This window comes from Castanea sativa, chromosome 1 (assembly GCF_040712315.1).
Source record: "Castanea sativa cultivar Marrone di Chiusa Pesio chromosome 1, ASM4071231v1".
NCBI lineage: Eukaryota > Viridiplantae > Streptophyta > Magnoliopsida > Fagales > Fagaceae > Castanea > Castanea sativa.
Window position 1 is genome coordinate 21,130,191 of NC_134013.1, and position 15,071 is coordinate 21,145,261.

General features: G+C 35.6%; 2 protein-coding genes across 8 annotated transcripts; one reads left to right on the forward strand and one right to left on the reverse strand.

The window, feature by feature from the left end:
• The first annotated feature begins 1,241 nt into the window (after nucleotides 1-1,241).
• LOC142619310 (cysteine--tRNA ligase, chloroplastic/mitochondrial) lies at nucleotides 1,242-10,489 on the forward strand. Of its 7 annotated transcripts, XM_075792382.1 has the most exons (10): nucleotides 1,242-1,672; nucleotides 1,784-1,847; nucleotides 2,668-2,829; nucleotides 3,111-3,281; nucleotides 5,753-6,034; nucleotides 6,201-6,326; nucleotides 6,750-6,953; nucleotides 9,102-9,203; nucleotides 9,757-9,978; nucleotides 10,338-10,489. In XM_075792382.1, the coding sequence occupies exons 1-10, from the start codon at nucleotides 1,377-1,379 to the stop codon at nucleotides 10,350-10,352; spliced, it is 1,644 nt and encodes a 547-aa protein (XP_075648497.1). In that variant the 5' UTR covers nucleotides 1,242-1,376; the 3' UTR covers nucleotides 10,353-10,489. The 7 variants fall into 7 exon arrangements, with proteins under 7 accessions (XP_075648497.1, XP_075648490.1, XP_075648511.1 ...); XM_075792375.1 differs by lacking the exon at nucleotides 10,338-10,489 and having other exon boundaries at nucleotides 9,757-10,306; XM_075792396.1 differs by lacking the exon at nucleotides 10,338-10,489 and having other exon boundaries at nucleotides 1,245-1,672; nucleotides 2,635-2,829; nucleotides 9,757-10,306.
• Nucleotides 10,440-14,613, reverse strand: LOC142619301 (heparanase-like protein 3). Its single transcript, XM_075792365.1, has 9 exons — nucleotides 14,043-14,613; nucleotides 13,396-13,432; nucleotides 13,083-13,263; nucleotides 12,791-12,936; nucleotides 11,910-12,137; nucleotides 11,544-11,733; nucleotides 11,326-11,451; nucleotides 11,095-11,194; nucleotides 10,440-10,993 (listed from the first exon to the last, which is right to left on the reverse strand). Exons 1-9 carry the CDS (start codon nucleotides 14,373-14,375, stop codon nucleotides 10,628-10,630), a joined length of 1,707 nt encoding a protein of 568 aa, XP_075648480.1. The 5' UTR covers nucleotides 14,376-14,613; the 3' UTR covers nucleotides 10,440-10,627.
• Between the last annotated feature and the right edge of the window lie 458 nt (nucleotides 14,614-15,071).

The following is a 15,071-nucleotide window of genomic DNA, read 5'->3' on the forward strand; positions in this document are numbered from 1 at the left end:
ATTAGCCATCCAAGCAAGTTGTTTTGGATGGGTCCCAATTTATTCATATGCATCTATTACACGTGCACTATGGTTTTGTGTGGGAGTGAATAAACTATATGAAGACGTCAACAGGCAAGTAAGATTTCTAAGGTATGATTGATCTTTTATGTGTAACTGGTTTTAACCTAAACTCAAGATTCCAAGGGTCCTAGAGCAATTTAATGCATATATAAGGTCAAATTGTTCTCAAACCAAAAACATGAATTCAAAAGTTTTGTCGTGTGTGGGAAAAGTGTTAGATACCCCATGATGCTCATTGTATAACAATTTTAGTATCATGCAATGTGAAATAAAAAGAACGCGGTGCATGCATTAAAATTGATATATGTGGGATGGTATCAATGGTTTTGGTTTGATAAACTTGAGGAAACAAAAATGTTTTGATTTTGAAAACATTTTTTAATATAATGAGTTGTCATAAAGTTGGCATCAAAACTCAAAATGTGCTTAGAATCTTGACATAACTTAATATAATCACAAAATTACATTGCATTTTTAACATATTCATTATCTAGATCACATGATTTAATTAGGATTGGTGTGGCCTATCAATTGATGACGGTTCAACTAGACATGATCACTCATAGGATCTTTTATTTTTTATTTTTTATAACTCAATAGTTATAAAGGATAAGTGATTATGAACACTGGATGCAAATTGAGCTACAAAACTCTTAACATGTAATTAGTGTCTTAACTCTTAATGTAATGATTTTCAAGTGGCACATTTTAAACTTGTAAGGTAAATGTTACCAATTAGGGGATTCGGTATTGCATTTTAGATACAATTTTTTTTTAAAAATTTATTTTTCTAAATACAAATGAGACCTAAGTTATTGTCTGGTAATTGGGGAGCTGCAGTTGTAAAATGCCACAATCGCGTTAATATACATACATGTGTGTGTATATATATATATATATATATATATAACATTTATTTATTTAAGAATAAAAATATATTTATTTATAACAATAAAGTGAAGTATAACATTAACAAGTTTACCCATAAATAAATAAATAAAAGAGTATAACATAAACAAATAAGAGTTAAATAATTTTTTAAAAGGTTTATTTTTAAATGGTTCACAGGTCAAGGGATGATATGAAAAATAATTAAGAAAGCGATTTTTATATTAAAAAATTTAATAAATGTTTATTGAAAGCGTAATATTAGCCAAAAAAAAATACACAGTTCTGGGAGGCTGATTATCAGATAGATAGATAGATAAAAATTTGACATATAGTGGGGAATGGGATAGCGCGCGCGGAGGAAGTTGTGAGAGTAGAGAGTGAGAGTCACAGACCGACTGACTCCGACCTAAACACACCAAAAAATGGCTACGACGCTATTCAAATTCTGCAAACCCTTCGCTATTCCAATCCGAATCCAAACCACCACCACCACCAAAAGGAGCCTTATCATCCGCACTTGTCTCACTTCTTCGAGTTCCTCCCAGCCGCGTGTTCCATCGCACAAGCTGTGGCTGTACAACACCATGAGCAAGGACAAGCAAGAGTTCAAGCCCAAAGTAGAGGGTAAAGTGGGCATGTACGTTTGCGGAGTCACCGCTTACGATCTCAGTCATATTGGCCACGCTCGCGTCTATGTCACTTTCGATCTTCTCTACAGGTCCTTCTCTCTCAATGTATAATTTTTCTTTTTTTTGTGATTTTTTTTTTTTTTTTTGCCAATTAATGTATTTATATGTGCTACAAATCCCAAAATTTCATTTTTAGGCAGATATCTTAGGCATTTTGGGTATCAAGTCTGTTATGTACGGAATTTCACCGATGTAGACGACAAGGTCAGTTAGTTTGAATTGCTAGTTTTTATAATTTCTAAATTATATGCATTGAGCTTCTTATTGGATTCATAGTTTTAGGAGTTCTGAAATTGCGCCTCTGTTGAGTTTAACAGAGTAGTTAGGGTCGGCCATATGTGTTTAGGAGACGCCCTAACGGCTATCTGTATTGGATCTATTCATAATAGAGTGACTACATTTTTGTTTTTTTTTTTTTTTAGCACTCTTAAATGTTGAATTTTTTTTGGTAAAAATTTATCCCATTGCAGTTTAGCCCTATCACAATTAAGTTCATAAACTTTCAATGGTTATACTTGACCTGGCCACTAAAATTTGGATTAAAATAAAGCAATCAGGGTTTCGTCCAAATCAACAGATTTATATTATGTTGATTTACAACCTTGTGGTTTGCCCAATAACATTTTCGTCCCTCGAGCTTTTGTGCCTTGTAATCACTGCCTGCAACTTGGTAACACGGCCTTCACGCGTGCCTTCATCACCAACCAACAACCTTGATGTTCTTAAATGCCTTACACAATCTGCACGTGCCTTACACCTCAATTTCTGATCTGTGTGACTTATTTTTCAGATTCTACAACTTGAACCTTATAATGCTTCACTACATGCGTCTTTTCAGAGTATTAATGGATTGTTTCTTTCCCATTTGACATTTTTGTAATCTGGTGCTTTAGATCTTAACGTGTTAATAGGGTTTGATGTTGTTGTGCTACAGGAGCTGTATGCCAAATACCAACTTCCTTTGTTTTGTTTTTTCACATTGGTATGACAGGATAGCTGAGTCTGCACTTTTCAAATTCTGTAGATAATTGCTCGGGCAAATGAATTGGGGGAGGATCCAATCAGTTTGAGCAGACGCTACTGTGAAGAGTTTCAACGTGATATGGTGTATCTTCATTGCCTGCCGCCTTCTTTTGAACCTCGAGTATCAGATCACATGCTCCAAATCATTGACATGATCAAGCAGGTGCCTTGTTTGATGTGGACCCATTTATGAAGTATAATTTAATACGAACAGTTTCTGCATTGACTTCATTTAACTTATCTTTTGTCTCAAGATCCACATCTATCTGCGTTACTTGTTAGCATAATATGAGTCGATTCTGCAATAACTTCACTCTTTTCCTGTTAATTATCTTTTGATTTTCAAGGAGTGTATTTGCATCTGTTAATGTATCCATTTCCTTCTCTCTCTTGGATACTTTTTTATGAAATATGATTTTGATTTATTGACATGCTTCTTGGCAGATTCTTAATAATGGGTATGCCTATAGAATTGATGGGGATGTGTACTTCAACATTGACAAGTTTCCAGAGTATGGACGATTATCTGGGCGAAAATTAGAAGATAATCGAGCTGGTGAGCGGGTTGCTGTGGACTCTAGAAAGAAAAATCCTGCTGATTTTGCTTTATGGAAGGTGGGTGTCTGCTAAAACTAATGGTTAAACACTTATTAAAAAATAATAATAATAATAATGGTAAAGCACTTGCATGATGAATACAAATTGTTAAACAACAAAAGTTGGCAATTCTGGCCTTTTATTTATATATTTTTGATAAGTAAGAATGGTATATATACGAAAGTCTACTCTATGCATGAAGAACATAGAGCAAACCCAAAAAAAAACAAGAAGAAGAAAACAGAGAAACAACAAAAAGGAAAACCAAACAAGAGAATAATTACAAAAGAGAAAGGGAGCAGAGAAAAAAAGGGAGAGAATCACTAGTCGTGAGTCCCCAAGCCCGAGACCAATCAAAGAGTTCCACTAAAAGAAGCAAGCATCTGATCACTGAAGCTATCCAAGTCCTCAAAAGTCCTCTGATTCCGTTCCTTCTAAATACATCATAGGATGCACAATGGAACTAAGTTCCAAATCTAAGACGAATGCTTCCCCAACCAATTCCACCAACCAAAAAGCAAGTCTGTGATCGATCTAGGTATAACTCAAGACAAACCAAATGTTAGAAAGACAAAACTCCATAACCGAGAAGCCATCTCACAATGAAGAAGTAGGTGGTCTGCCGTCTCTCCACAATGACGGCACATAATGCACCAATCCACAAAATCCAAACCCCTCAATCTCAAGTTATCTCCTATTAGGATCTTATTCCAAGCTACACACCAAACAAAAAAAGCAACTCGCCTAGGGGCCTTTGCTCTCCATATAGCTTTCCAAGGAAAAACAGTCGAGGGAGAATCCCTTAGTTTGTTATAATACGACCAGATGTCAAAAGCCCCATTAGGCTTCAATTTCCATCTCATCCAGTCTCCAGCATCCATAGGAGGAGTATTGGCTCCCAAAATACGAAGAAAATGCAGCCTTTCATCCATCTCCCAATCATTAAACTCTCTAATAAAACGAACATCCCAAATTCTTCTCTCCTCCGCCCCCAGCCTTAGCAAAGAAGCTTCTACAAAAAGCTCCTTATCAGTGGCAATACCATACAACCTTGGGAATGCCAATTGAAAAGGATGATCCCCATACCACCCATCTTGCCAAAACCTCACTCTATTCTCCAACCCAACAACAAATTGACAATTTTTGATGAAATCCTCCCATCCCATGCGAATACCTCTCTACAAGCCACACCCATGAGCTCCCCTACCCAGCTTTGAGGTCCATCCCCCCATTCTTCCCCATATTTTGAAGTTACCACCCTCCTCCATAATCGATCATCTTCCTTCCCAAACCGCCACAACCATTTCTCTAATAAGGCCTTATTGAAAATAGTAAGTTTCTTATCCTTAGGCCACTATTGGCTATAGGCGCACAAACTTTATCCCAACCTACCAGATGAATCTTGCTATCACTCCAAAGAAAATCCCTTTGCAACTTTTCAATTTTATTCACCACATGAGTAGGAATGGTGAATAGCGATGGAAAGTAAGTAGGAAGACTAGATAGTGTACTGTTGAGTAACATCAATCGACCCCCCTTAGACAAATACAGTTTTTTCCACCCGGCTAACTTCTGCTCAATTTTTTCCAAAATTGGATTCCAAATTGTAGAGGAATTATGAGAAGCCCCCAACGGCATGCCAAGATACGACATAGGCAGAGTTCCAACCTTGTAGCCCAAAATATCTGCTAGGGCATGCACATCAACAACCTCCCTGATTGGAACCATCTCACTCTTATGCACATTGACCTTCAAACTTGTAACCGCCTGAAAACTAAGTAACAACAACCGAATATGAAGAATTTGCTCCACCTCTGCATCACAAAATATGATAGTATCGTTTGCAAACAAAAGATGTGAAATACGTTCCCCACCACCCCTCCTGCCCTCAATGTTAAACCCACGGATCAAACCAGCTCCCTCCACTCTTCTCAACATTCTGACCTTTTATGCATACCACCTAATCAGCTTGACTCTTAGAAGATTGTAAGGGGGCCCAGTTCGTAAATCATGTTTGTGCTTGTGTGTTTTTTGTGTGCTACCGCATTTTTTATGCGATGTTGCAACATAATCACTTATGTGACAGTAACATCTAACATGTTGTGAATCTGGTTGACTTGGAGGTGTAGATTTAATGTTACATGTAATCAAGACAATAAAATTTGATTGTTTGATTTGGACACGGATTTATTTTTTATAACAAAATTTTTCAATAGGAAATAGACTAGATATATGAAGTTTTGTTAATAAATTCCAATAAGTTTTGGCATATGCAAATCTGCCCCCCTGCATCGTATTTTTGTGTATTGTTCTTATTGGTCCATTCCCTTTATAATTTCAATTAGTGTGTGCATTTAAGTTAACTTTCTTTGTTGTCTTAGATACTAGAGATAGCTAGATAGTGAATGTTATTGTTTTATCATATTTGCATCCAAGCTTCAGTTCAGTATTAGTCAATAATCATTGTAAAAGGTTATGAAATTTTGTAGTCTGCAAAGGAGGGGGAGCCATTTTGGGAGAGCCCTTGGGGTCCTGGAAGACCTGGGTGGCATATTGAGTGTAGTGCAATGAGTGCTGCTTATCTGGGTTACTCTTTTGATATACATGGTGGAGGAGTGGACCTTGTGTTTCCCCACCATGAAAATGAGATTGCTCAGAGTTGTGCTGCATGTAATCAGAGTAATATAAGCTACTGGATACACAATGGCTTTGTCACTGTTGACTCAGAGAAAATGTCCAAATCCCTTGGGAACTTCTTTACAATTCGGCAGGTAAAGGATTCTATCTGGTTTAGAGCAGTCATTTGTTACCCTACTTTGTTATATTCTATGGCAATTGACTTCATGATATTGCTTCGAGTCCTCCAATTTATTTATTTTTGTATCAATTTCAATTTTGGTATAATTCTTATGGTATAAGTATTTAATATTTTCTCAGGTTATAGACCTTTACCATCCACTGGCTTTGAGACTTTTCTTGATGGGGACCCACTACCGATCTCCAATCAATTACTCTGATGTACAGCTTGAAAGTGCTTCAGATCGTATTTTCTACATTTATCAGGTACCCAGAGAACTAATTGTCCTTGGACTAGAGAAACTTCTATCTCTCTGATGATTCACCCAAATCTTGTTGGCTATGTTTATGTTTTATTTACCCTTCAGTTTCGATCCAACTTTGTTCTCTTGGCTAATCGGCTGTGGTAGTTGACTGTTCCTTCTTCTTGGGTCCTTGATGGTGGTCATTTCAGGGATTCCTTGGGTTTAGGTCCAGAGATACATGGCAGTGTTTCTACTGATTTTGAGAAATTCTTGTACTCTTGTTGAATTTTCCCAAAAATATAGATTTAAAACAAATGAGACCAGGAATATTGTACCAATAAATATTCTGATACATAGATTTCATATTTGACATGTTCTCTAATTGTTTCCTGTTAAAGTGATGCTTTTCTACTGTTTTCATTTTCATGATATCAATTGGTTGCAGGCGTTGCATGATTGTGAAAATGTTCTAAGCCAGAATGATGTGGCCATTAGAGTAGATAGTATCCCACATGATATTGCATGCTGCGTTGATAGCTTTCAAGACATTTTTATGTCCGCAATGTCAGATGATCTTCTTACTCCTGTTGTTCTTGCTGCAATGTCTGAGCCATTAAAGACCATCAATGATCTCCTACATACTCGTAAGGTATTGTGTTTCGGATAAACATGTTTCTTGGTATTATTATGTAATTTAGTCATGCTTTTGTTTTATTGAATATGTTGTGTACATGTTTGACTTTTTGATTTGACAATAAAATACAAGTAAGCATTTAAACATTATTATGAGTTGACCGAATCTGAATCCTAAATCCATGCATTCCACACGAGAACCAAACTTGTTCATGACCAATTTAAGGGTCTTGTTTGGACCAACTAAATTGCTGCCTTATTTTTTTTGGCAGTAAATTTCATTACATGATTGAGATTCTCACTTTGTTGCTTCCTCTTGCAGTGCAAGAATGACTAGGTTTTACGTGTGCTTGTGGTGGGTCTAGGGTTAGAGAATTTGTGGATTCAGGGTGGAGAATTTAGAAAGGAGAGTGTTCAAGAATGACTAAGGTTTTAGTAGGAAAAGAAATAGGTTTGATTTAGAGTAGCAAAGGATGTGAGAAGAAATTGAAATCAAATATGCCCACAAGCTGTGAACAGTGCATGTAAACAGTAATTCAAACAGTATGTGTGAACAGTAATGTGAATAATGACAAACTACAAAAGTGAAGAGAAAGGGTAAAAGAACACAACTAAGGCTAATGTCCTCAATACTCAAACATTCAAATTTTCGTTTCATCAACTCGTATTTGAGTAGAATGACACTGACTTTAGATATTGGCTTTTTTCCTAATAGAACTAAAACTCCTACTTTTACTAGTGAACAAAATTCTAATGAGGTTATGCAAGACTAACTCCTAGAGAGTTTGAATGGAGAGGGAGGAGAGGGGGAATAGGGGGAAGGGGATGAGGGTGGTTTAATTCACTTTGTTTGGATGTTTTTCAAAGGGAGGGGAAAGTGTTTTGAGGGGATTTGGAGGGGTAAGACTTAGCCCTCCAAACCACTTATTTTAATTTCCCTTAAATTAGGGGAATTTGGAGGGGGAGAGGTTTCACTTATATTAAAAAATATTTAAATTGTCAAATTTTCCCTTACAATGTTAATTTTTATATATATATATATATATATATATATATATATTTTTTTTTTTTTGATAAGTAAGAATAATATATATACGAAGGTTACTCTATGCCTGAAAAACACATAGCAACCCAGAAATACAAGAAAAAGAAAACAAAGAGAAACAAGAGAGAAAACCAAACAACAGAGAAATTACAAAAAGAGAAGGGAACAAAGAAAAGAAGGGAGGGAATCACTAGACGTGAGTCCCCACGCCCTAGACCAATCAAAAAGAGTTCCACAAAAAGAAGCAAGCAACTGATCCCTAGAGCTATCCAAATCCTCAAAAGTCCTCCGGTTCCGCTCCTTCCAAATACACCAAAGGATGCACAACGGGACTAAATTCCAGATCTGAGACGAATGCTTCCCCAACCAATTCCACCATCCAAAAAGCAAGTCTGGAACCGAACTAGGCATAACCCAAGCCAAGCCAAAAGTTATAAAAACAAAGCTCCATAACCGATAGGCCACCTCACAATGAAGAAGAAGGTGATCTACCGTCTCTCCACCATGACGGCACATAATTTATATTTACTTCTTCAAATTGAAAAAAGAGGGATGTAATTCAATTTATTTAATGTCTTTATCATTTCCTCTCCTTTCCATTTTAGTGTTTAGAACATCCAAACAAAGAGGAGGATATTGATTACTCTTCCCCTTAGTTTTCAAAACATCCAAATAAGTGGAAGGGATAACTGATCCCCTACCCTCTTGTCCTCCCCCTTCATACCCTACACTCTACTCTTCCCCTAACTTCCAAACACATTGTTTGACTAAAAAGGGAATGAACATAAAATGCTTAGAATCTCCTAGACAATGTCTTCTATTTGCAGGAGTTGCGGAAATTACAGTTCTGCTCTTGAATACAAAACAAACCATAACTTGTAAAATAAAAACATAAATTAAAAACCATATGACTTGACCTCTAAAACCATATGACTTTTGTTTCAATCAAACTTCATGCATTGACCCAATAAAATAAAATTTTCAATGTACAAAATCCATAAGTAGTAACAAGTTAATCTTCCATGACTGCATCTACTTTTGCTTCTTACTAATGATATAATTCCTACATCTCTATTATTGTTGTGTCTTTGTATTCTATGAACTGAATGATCCATGCAGGGGAAGAAACAAGAATTGCGAATTGAATCCCTCACAGCTTTGGAAAAGATAATTAGGAATGTTCTGACTGTTTTAGGAATGATGCCCCAAAGTTACTCAGAGGTAAAGAAAACTCATGTCCAGAAACTACTCTCTATTGCATTATGACAATGTTTGCTCTTTTTGAGTCTTTTTGAGGAAAATATTTTTGTAGGAATTAGCTTTTAGATTTCAGCATGTGCAGTCTAATATAGTCTTTCACTAAGTTATTGAGCAATGTATGCAGATTCTAAATTCTCATATTACTTTTAAGTATCATTGTTAGACAGCATTTTTGTTGACCTTGATATTTGCCTCCTATATTAAATTTTTTTCCTTTTCTATCAATTCATATAATTTCTGACCTCAAGGGATAGCACAATTGACTAGAGAACACATCTCATGAAGAAAAGGTCACTAGTTTGAATCGGCCCTTCCTTTTCCCTTGGAACCAAAACGTATATAAAAAAAACTAGTCCTTTGATGATGTTTTTTGCCACTTGTCATTCTCTCTCCAATTTCTTACTTCTTTCTTTATTAATTCCAGATATTTAAATGGTTTTGGATGTGATATTTCTCATATCCCAAGGGGTTCACTGTTTTTGAACTTTGTAGTTAACCTATGCGTATGCTATAGGTTTTGCAGCAGCTGAGGGAAAAGGCTTTGAAACGCGCTAGGATAACAGAAGACCAAGTCTTGAAAAAAATAGAAGAAAGAACTGCTGCAAGAAGGAACAAGGAGTTTGAAAAGTCAGATGCAATTAGGAAAGATTTAGCTGTTGTTGGAATTGCTCTTATGGACAGTGCAGATGGCACTACTTGGAGACCAGCTGTTCCACTTGCACTTCAAGCGCAGCAGGTGGTGGCAACTTAAATGGCTTATGGGTTCAACCTTTTTTAACGATTCATTTTGACGTTGTATCTAAGATTTGGGTGAACACAAATTTCCTCCCAGACATTTAAAGAAAGTGATTAGGGATTTTGGAATGTGGAATGTACGAGTGTTCACATATGTTCAGTGGTAGTGGGTAGAGATTATACTATGATAGAAGAAGTTCAGTGAGCATCATTGCGAATTTTAGTATCCCTGTAATGATTGAAAAATTTTGTTCTGCAAATGATTTATTGAAGTTTTTTAACTGCTTGAATAAAAGAATTCAGTGATCAGCCTAGCAAATTTTGGCATCTATGTAATGATTGATACGTTTTGTTCTGTAGTTATCCCCGATGTAAAAGAAGTTGTCAACAAATGAAAGCAACAAGCCCTTTTGCTTCGGTCACTGATTTGACTGTCTCTTTGCTGTATCTTCCCTGTAAGCATTTTGTTTTGTTTTTTTGTTTTTTTGTTGTTGTTTCAATAACTAGTTCTTTGATTCTGGATGAATATGTAAACATTCCATTCTTGCATTTCTTCATCTTGCTGAATAAAGATTAAAAGTAAAGATGCACTAATATTTCCGATCTAATTGTTACACAGAAAGCAGGATATATCATTTTTTGTTATGCACCTAATTACATACAGAGAAGTTAATATAAGGTATTTGTACAAATACAATAGAGAAAGGAGCTATAGTTATTGGATCCGAATGGCTTACATTTATTGGTTCCAAGGGTGGGATAACCCCAGATGAATCTACGGTTAGCATTTTCTCATTTAGAAGCATTATTTGGCTGTGTAAATCCCCATCTTTTGGGGTTAAGTGATATTCTTCTCTGGTAAGGTTAGCAATTTTAGATCCTCGAGACACTCTAGCAAATTTTGTTCTTGGATCTTGTAAAGGTGAAATACCAGGGCCGGTAGCATTTTCAGCAGAAACTCGCACTTGAACTGTCGCGTAACCATCTAGGTTGATCAAGAGCAATGTGATTCCTTGCTGCAAAAATGAAAACTCAATGCGTTAGTAAAGTTCTTCATTTTTTCTGTTTGTCATCTTTCATCTTCCTCTCTATGAACCTAAAGATAGATCATACTAACCGTATTCTTTGAACAGTGAGCATAAGCACGTATTTTGTTTGTTCCAGAGAAGCTTGTCGACAAAACGTTATTGCCCATCAAACGGTGCCAAAGGAGGGCACTGCAAAATAAACGGCAAATACTATTAATAGGCATTGAATATGCATCCTTTCACACACCTTTCTTCTTCTTCTTTGTTGTGTGTATGGGGGGGGGGGGGTTGTGGAGTTTCACTTGAATTATGAGAATAACCTGTAGTAATCAGGATTTGGAACAAAGGTGTTAGTGTCGAGCAGGCCATAGTTTCCACCAACCAAAGTTTGTCTACAATATGTTTTGGTATCAAAAGAGGATGCCATTCCGAGCTGGTCCAAGTACCTGTGTTATTTAATGGAAGACAAGATCATTATTCCACGCTACCAATTCAAATCATGGAGGAAAACAATTGGAGGGAAAGTCAGAAAATTTACCAGAAACTAAAAACAAATGTATTAGTGACAAGATTATGGCCACTATTAAAAGCACCACCTGCTTCGCCAACCCATGCAACGGCTTTAGTCCCAGAATTCTTCAGAATGCTTTGAAGTCTACTGTACTTTTGTGATACGCTGTCAAGAAAAGATGGATCTAGGATCACGTCGATAAGGTGTTTGCTACTGCCTATACTTGAGAAAATGAAAAAGTTTCATTAAAAATGATCTGTCTAGGAAGGGTGCTCATTACTTGTTAAGAGCTGGTACAGGGTAGAAAGTACAAACATAAGTTTAATTGAATTAAAAAAAAATTTGAAGTAGAATATGCTTGATAATTGAGTTTTCACTATGCTAATGATGTACCTGGACCAAGGTTATAAATGTGGTGGGTGACCACTTGAAGAGATTTAGTTGTTTTCTGTATGAATTCTCTGAACCAGTTTTCTTCAAAGAAACCTCCTGGTCCCATGACTACTGGCTTGTCGTCAAAACCATAAATATTTTGCACGGTGTCGTGGAGAGTGTTTATGTCAGATGCATATTGATCTGCCGAAACTGTTGCTCCAATTCCATTCCCACTCAGTTCATTTCCTGACAAGTAACAAGATTACATAGAGATTATGGAAACCTTTGACAATAAATATAGAAGGAAAACATAATTGCGCTACGATGTTCATTAAAACTTCTGATATTCTTTAGAAAACTTAAAAAAAAAAATGATTACCTTAGTAAATGGACGAAAAAGTATCATTTAGTAAGTTAAATATTTTCTTGAACTAATCCTGCAATTAGATATACTTTTATGAGGCTTTTACGATTTTTTTTCCTGGCTTTTATTAAATTACCTTGTTATTTTAGTATGAGGTAAGAAAGCAACCTCAAGAAGGAATGCTTAATAGCAAAACATGTCTGCTTGAGTTGCATTATGTTACATGAAGTTACTGTTGGATAATTGGGAAAGCAATATTAGTGAGGAGTGAAGGCTGAGGGTGCAAGTAAAATATTTCAATTTAATCAGAATGTATCTTAAAATGCCTGCATTGTCACATTCTTCTGTTCCTAACTTAGTTTTCTTGTTGGTGTTAAGTATCCGGTTCATATTAGCTGGAGTTATGCAAAGCATAACTCTTTCACTCTTCCACAATTGTGATTTGAAAAAAAAAAAAAAAAAAGATTATCTAGAGCTAAAGCAAACTGCTTCCGGACCAAATGTACCTTTCAAATTTGTGCATAAGATTTCTTACCAAGCTCCCAACCTTGAATGGTATAGCCCTGGTTGACAGTGTATCGCATAAGAGATTCGGCATTACTAGAATTCCAAGCTCCTTCAGCAGAACCTGAATTTATTGTCTTCCCCCTTAGCTCATTTAGACCAAAAACAACAACAGCCCTGGATTTCAACACACAATGTGATACTGTTTAGAAACAGGTAATTGTGTATTAGTAAGAACTTGATATATAAAATAAATAAAGTATTTGATTTCTAACTAAGATTTTTTTTTTTGCGTGTAATTATAAGTGTCACAATTTTTTTACCCAGCTTTCTTGAAGAAATTGTTTAGTTCATCCCAGCGAGTCAAAGGAAGGCAGCCTTTAGAGAAATATAACAAATCTGAATTACTTTGGACAAATGGGCTACACGGTTGTTGTTCATTGCTCTGGTATATTACTCTGTCTTGTAAGGTTCCACCTAATCTTATCTTTAGCGGAGAAAATGCTGCAATACAATCAAAGTTGACTTCTAACTTGGGTTAAATAAGAAATTGTTGAAGAAGTACATTTTATTGAGTTCAATAAGAAACTGTTAAACAAGTATTTTATGTAAAGTTTATGCAAATTGACTACTTACCTTTGATGGCATTCAATAATATTACGTTGTTAAGATCCTACCAGAGAGAGAAGAGAAACAGAAAATTAGAATAAGCCAAATTAACAAGACTTGGCTCTTTAAATCGTTGACCATCATTTTCGTTCTCTTAGATGAGGCCTTGGGAAATGGGGTTAAATTAAATTAGCATCTGACAAGTTGTCATTAATTTATTATTGCAATATTGATATAAAAATCTCAAAGCTATTACAATTTTACTGCGTAAAAGTGCACATAAAAAATGAGATCGATGGACTTTAATTACCTAATAAACAAGTGTTTAAATTATTTTGAAATTATTGATAATGAAAAATCATTTTGTAAACTCTATCTAACATCACTTTTTTTTTTGGTTTGGCCTTTAGAACTTTTGTTCGGGTTGTCTTGATTATATGTGGACTATTTTGTTTTGTCTACCGTAACTGATATTGAGACCCAATAAGTCCAAAACTATTGTAGGCTATTATACTTGTAGCAGAGCAACGCTACATTGAGAAAAATATTTTGCCAATAATTTCAATGGAGAACTAACTCAGTAAAGAAAATGGTAAAAACATGTCTGATTTGAATAACAACATTAAATGGGAATTAAAAAAGAAAGAAAAGCATGTTAAGGATGATCAACTTACTAGATTAAGCAGAGAAGTTCTGCCCCAGCTGCATGTTCCATAGTCACATTTCTGAGGTGGCCACCAATCCAAAGTGGCACAGACAAAATCATCATCTATTCTTCCAATTGAAGTGGTTCCATTTATAAAAACTTTTCCTTCAATGATAGTTCCAACCCCAGATGTACTGTGTGGTGCCACAGGGGAGCCATGTCTGGCCCAGTACAGCCAGAAACACAAACAGAATAGCAGAAATAGGGAAGTGGCCATTCCATATATCAGAATCTTCTGTGCTGTTTCTGTCCCCATCTTCTTCTTAATTGCAAGTGCAAGCATGGTACCATTAAGAAACATAGAGATTCTTATTGGCTGTGGATGAAAGATTTGTAATAGTTTTTGCTTGAGGGAGAGAGAGGGAGAGAAAGAAAGATGTGTTGAGATTGGATGTCAATTCCTGTAATAAGGATGAGAATATGTAATTTGCTATTCATTTGTATATAGAACTAGAAATGGATGGTTGACCGCCTCAATAAGAAAGACCAAGTTGTCAATGGAATATGAATATGAGAAGCAAAAAAGTAGAGGATCAATTTTAAAGAGTTATTACATAACTATTTACTTTTGATAAACTCCTTTATACCATGAAGAAAGCCTCCCTCAGAACAACAAGATGAATGAAGGGCAACCTCCACCAGACCACCAATTAAGGATTAGTAGTCTAGAAAAGACCAATTTTTAATCATTATTTAAGCTCAATAAGGGTCTCAATGTGACATATATTATAGTAATACAACACTGACTAAAAGTCCACCCAAATGAAAAACAATACCATCTTTCTCATGAATTCAGTAGATAAACGAGGGAAAATATTCATTCCTTAGCAACAGTTATTTTTAACTTTTTATGTAGTGAGATGTTTGTTAGAAATTTATAATTATTCTTTTAGTTCTAGACAAACTTTGTCAAACCCAATTTTTTTTCTTTATACAATCCAAAACACCAAAAATGTATCTCAAAAATTAATAATCAAAACCAAAAAGATAGGAAAGA